Below are 4,476 nucleotides of genomic sequence, written 5' to 3' on the forward strand. Positions count from 1 at the left end.
TATATATTTAATGCGCACACATGAAACAATATATATATTCAATCAAATTAGAAAAGCAAATTAGGCGAAGTAAATCCCAATGGGTTAATTATGAAATGAGATGACCAGTTATTATACTAAATATTTACTTTAATATTAAATTTATAATTAATATTATATACACATTGGATATGACTTAAAATCATGTGATTAAAAAGGCAGGGTATTTATATAGGCTATATTTATAAGGCAGGGTAGGTCTATGGTTTCTGCATAAACTAAGCTGTTTTTAAATTTCATGTCTTATCTGTAAAATATAGCAAGATCTGCAATAGATGAGCACTGTTACGTCATAATGTGTATATTATTAAATGTGCATATTTTGGGCATCGTTATAGATAAGACATATATATGTCTTATGTATATCTTATATATTCTGGTAGAACCTCGTAAAAGCATTTTACTCTGATCTATGGTAGTGATAATGATAATCTGGGAATCAGGATTACTTTCCTACAGTCTATAGTAGTAATATATAAGTCTATATATTCGGTAAACGTAGGCATTTAAATATACCCATGCTATACGCACGAGCGGCAACATTTTCTGTTCGTCTTGACTAATTTGATGAAGTTTCCTGATATTCATTTCGGAGTGATGGATTCACATGGCAACAAAACTGCTTGCATTTTAGTTCTTGCTGTTTAATACTCTGTAGTGCACACACACGCACCACATATACAGTACTACACTAACCTCTATTTTTTGGGCTGTTTTCCCCCATTACGAGTTTTTTTGATGTGCTTAAAAAAAACAACAACAACAACAAAAAAAAAAACAAGTGAGCTGCCTTTGACTCAAAGTAGTGTTCGAATATGCAAATCCATCCGGGTATTGGATCGCGTACTATTTCGCCATATTCTTTAGTGCTGATAGAGTGCATGAGGTTTTAGGGCGTATCGATGATGACGCACTAGAACCAATCAACCCGTTGCCGCACTGCGTCCTGGCCAATAGGAAACAGATCGTTTTTTTTCTTTCTTTTTTTCTTTTTTTTTTCCTTGGTTCTCTGTGATGTTACTCACAGGTGAAAGTGGGGACGGTTAGGGCTGGCTCTGTGTGCTGTGTATGTGTGTGGGTGTGTACGTCTGTGTGTGTGTGCTGTGTCTCTCTCGGACCCAGGAGCGCGAGGTAGCGACGTGGACCGAAATGAAAGTCGCGCGCCACCGCGGATCCGTGGAATAATGTTGGAGTAGAAGGGCGCGTGACGAGTGGATGAATGCACATACCCGATACGACCTGTTCTTACTTTTATATCTGACCTCAATTGCCTTGTTATAGGCTTATTTTGTTGTACTATTTCTAGTTATTGTTGTTTGGGTATTTGGTTTCTTACGCGCGCGATGGCCGTGCGCAGCAGCTCCTTTATTCCTTTCTCTATTCAGGCCATTTTAAACAGAAAAGGGGTGGAAGAGGAGGAAGAAGAAGACGAAGATGAAGAAGAAGAGGAAGAAGAAGAAGAAAAAGACGAAGGAAGGCGCAGATTGAAAGAGCTCGATATGTGTTTTTCGAAAGGCGCGTGCTGGAAAATATTCGGTAGAACGCACGAGGAGGAGGACAGTGATAGGGGGCAGAAGGAAAGGGAAAGGGAGAGAGCGCGCGTGGCGGCGAGCCACCACAAGAGCTACGACTCAGACTCTGGGCTCAGCGAGGACCACCAACACGACCACCACCTCCACCACCACCTCGATGATGAACGTGAGGCGAAAAGCGGATCGTCGCGTGAGGAGCGGGACGGCTGTGACTCGCGCGCACTGGATGAGAGTTTTCAGGACGAGACAGACCGAGAATCCACAGCTGCGGAGCAAGCACGAGAACTTAGTGACTGCGAGCTCTTAGCCAGCGTGTCCGGTAAGTGCCTCTCGCACCAGGCCACGTTTTCACTAGGGCTGCGCGAGACCTAGATGCTTAGAGCTGCTGTAATAAATACAGCCTAGAAATAGAACCCATATTACCTTATAAACCTTCCCACATGTACCAGACATTTAAAGGCAGAAATTCGTTTTTGCAACAATAAATAAGTTTTAAACTATCCTTAAACGTCTTAAGTACATGCGCGTTCTTGGTTTACCTTAGTTTACAGTGGAACGCGTGCACTGATTGGCACTGATTTGTTCTTTCAACAATAAATAACTAATTATTTGACCAATAAGTTTTAATGCAGTTATATTATCATCCTTCATGCATCCATTTGCATCCTAATAGTCGTGCCTTTAAATAGGAACTTAAGTGAGATTCAGATGCTGAGTTCATCTCAATGTTTAAAAATATGAAGATATTATCGTTAGTTATTATAATCAGAGCACTTAGGAATATAATAGAGCAGATTTTAAGCGGCGCAAAAGTTTTTAAAGTTCTAGATAAAAAGTAAATGTAAAATTTTAGTGAAATGTTTACAGATTTGTAAAGATTTGTACATTGATCATCAAGTAAAAAATGTTCCAGGGGAAAAAAAAATCTATATTAGGCTTCCTCGGGGTTTGCGTGCAATGGAACATTTCAAAGTGGTTCCAGGAACATTATTGTGCAAGTGGTGTTGTGAAAAGGTTTCTAAAGGTTTACTATAAATAAATAAAAGTCATATATTGGTGTTTAAAGACTTGGGTGTGCTTGTGGGAACAAATAAGATTTAAAATGCAAATGTGAATAAATCATTTGAAAGACTGGTTAATAATTATTTTGCTGTTTTGGTGCAGATTGTAATAACGCAGAGGAAAAGGTCTCAGAGCAGCCCGGCGGAAAGCAGCGTAAGAAACGCTCTCGCGCAGCCTTCTCACACGCGCAGGTGTTCGAGCTCGAGCGCCGTTTCAGCCACCAACGCTACCTGAGCGGACCGGAGCGCGCGGACCTGGCGGCGTCGCTGAAGCTGACGGAGACACAGGTGAAGATCTGGTTCCAAAACCGCCGCTACAAAACCAAAAGGCGCCAGATGGCCGCGAGCAGCGCCGCGTCTGCCGCTGCCGCCGACTTACTCCTGCCCGCTGCCAAACGCGTGGCCGTCAAAGTGCTCGTGCGCGACGACCGCAGGCAATATTCTCCCGGAGAGCTCCTGCTCCTGCGCCCGCCGCCGCTCCTCGCGCTCCAGCCACCATCTTCTTCATCTTCATCATCATACTGTTACTACTATCACCCGAACCCGTACTGTGCGCCCGCTTGGACCCTGTCCGCGTCCTCGTGCGCTGGGAACCAGTGAACCAGGCACGAGGGAGAAAAAAAAACAACAGCAAAAAAAAAAAAAGAAAAAAATACAGAAGTGCTTTGTTTGTTTGTATGTTTGTTTCTTTGTTTGTTTGTTTGGATTTTAAGCTCCCAACAAGTCCAAAAAGGAGGGAGACACGAGACACTGCGTTCAACTGTTTTAAGCTGAAACAAACCTAAAGACTTAATGACATCACTTTATTATATTATTAATGTGATACTTTTTGGTATTATTGTTATTGTTGTTTTTATTCCTGAATGTATATGGGAAGTTACGTGTTTCCGCTCCTTTTCTTTTTTCTGTTCAAAGCGTACTGGAAAGCAGTAACGCGTCACTTACAAACAGAGAGACATGTGTAGGTGAAAACGGTAAGACTCCAGCACTTCTGCTATATAATCTTATTCTTGCGCAACAGTGTGTGTGTGTGTGTGTGTGTGTGTGTGTGTGTGTGTGTGTGTGTGTGTGTGTGTGTGTGTGTGTGTGTGTGTGTGCGCGTGCGTGCGTGCGTGTGGCCACAGATGAAGACTTTAGTATTAGTATGAAACGTTGTTGCTGTTTACAGACTGATACAAAGAGGCGATCATTAAAACACACATGAAGTTCTGCGTGTGTGTGTGTGTGTGTGTGTGTGTGTGTGTGTGTGTGTGTGTGTGTGTGTGTGTGTGTGTGTGTGTGTGTGGTATACACTTTGTCATTGAGCAGAAAGGTTTATTAAAGGTGTTTAAGTGACAGTTGAGCTGTTGGGTGTCGTCACATCTCTATTTAAATGGACGAGATTCTATACCTTATTAAAATATTTTCATCTGATAGAATTTCCCATATTTTCTATTATTATTATTATTATTATTATTATTATTATTATTATTATTATTATTATTATTATTATTATTATTATTATATGTAATGTTAGCCTATATAGATCTATCAGGCTTTGAGAGTTTGTGTGTGGTTGATGAATGTTCCATCACAGGGCTCATGCGTTATTTTTATGTTTTATGGCCCTGCGTGTGTGTCCTACACATTTCTGTGAACGTGTCGTTAAGGTGATTTAAATTCCCCATACTGCTTTAGTTGGTGATTTAATGCGACCCTGCACGTGCCGATGAGCTCCACACGTCTGGGGGAAAAAAACACCACCACCAAGAGGCACAGCAGCGGATTAGTTTAATTACGGATAGATTGTTTGTCTATTTAAACCATGCTATTTTCTTAATTCTCTTAAACGCTGATACGCTGAA

General features: G+C 41.3%; 1 protein-coding gene across 1 annotated transcript; it reads left to right on the forward strand.

Moving 5' to 3' along the window:
* The first annotated feature begins 445 nt into the window (after nucleotides 1-445).
* nkx3-2 (NK3 homeobox 2) lies at nucleotides 446-4,476 on the forward strand. Its single transcript, XM_027171705.2, has 2 exons — nucleotides 446-1,890; nucleotides 2,736-4,476. The coding sequence occupies exons 1-2, from the start codon at nucleotides 1,383-1,385 to the stop codon at nucleotides 3,230-3,232; spliced, it is 1,005 nt and encodes a 334-aa protein (XP_027027506.1). The 5' UTR covers nucleotides 446-1,382; the 3' UTR covers nucleotides 3,233-4,476.

The sequence above is a fragment of the Tachysurus fulvidraco genome, chromosome 15 (genome assembly GCF_022655615.1).
Source record: "Tachysurus fulvidraco isolate hzauxx_2018 chromosome 15, HZAU_PFXX_2.0, whole genome shotgun sequence".
NCBI lineage: Eukaryota > Metazoa > Chordata > Actinopteri > Siluriformes > Bagridae > Tachysurus > Tachysurus fulvidraco.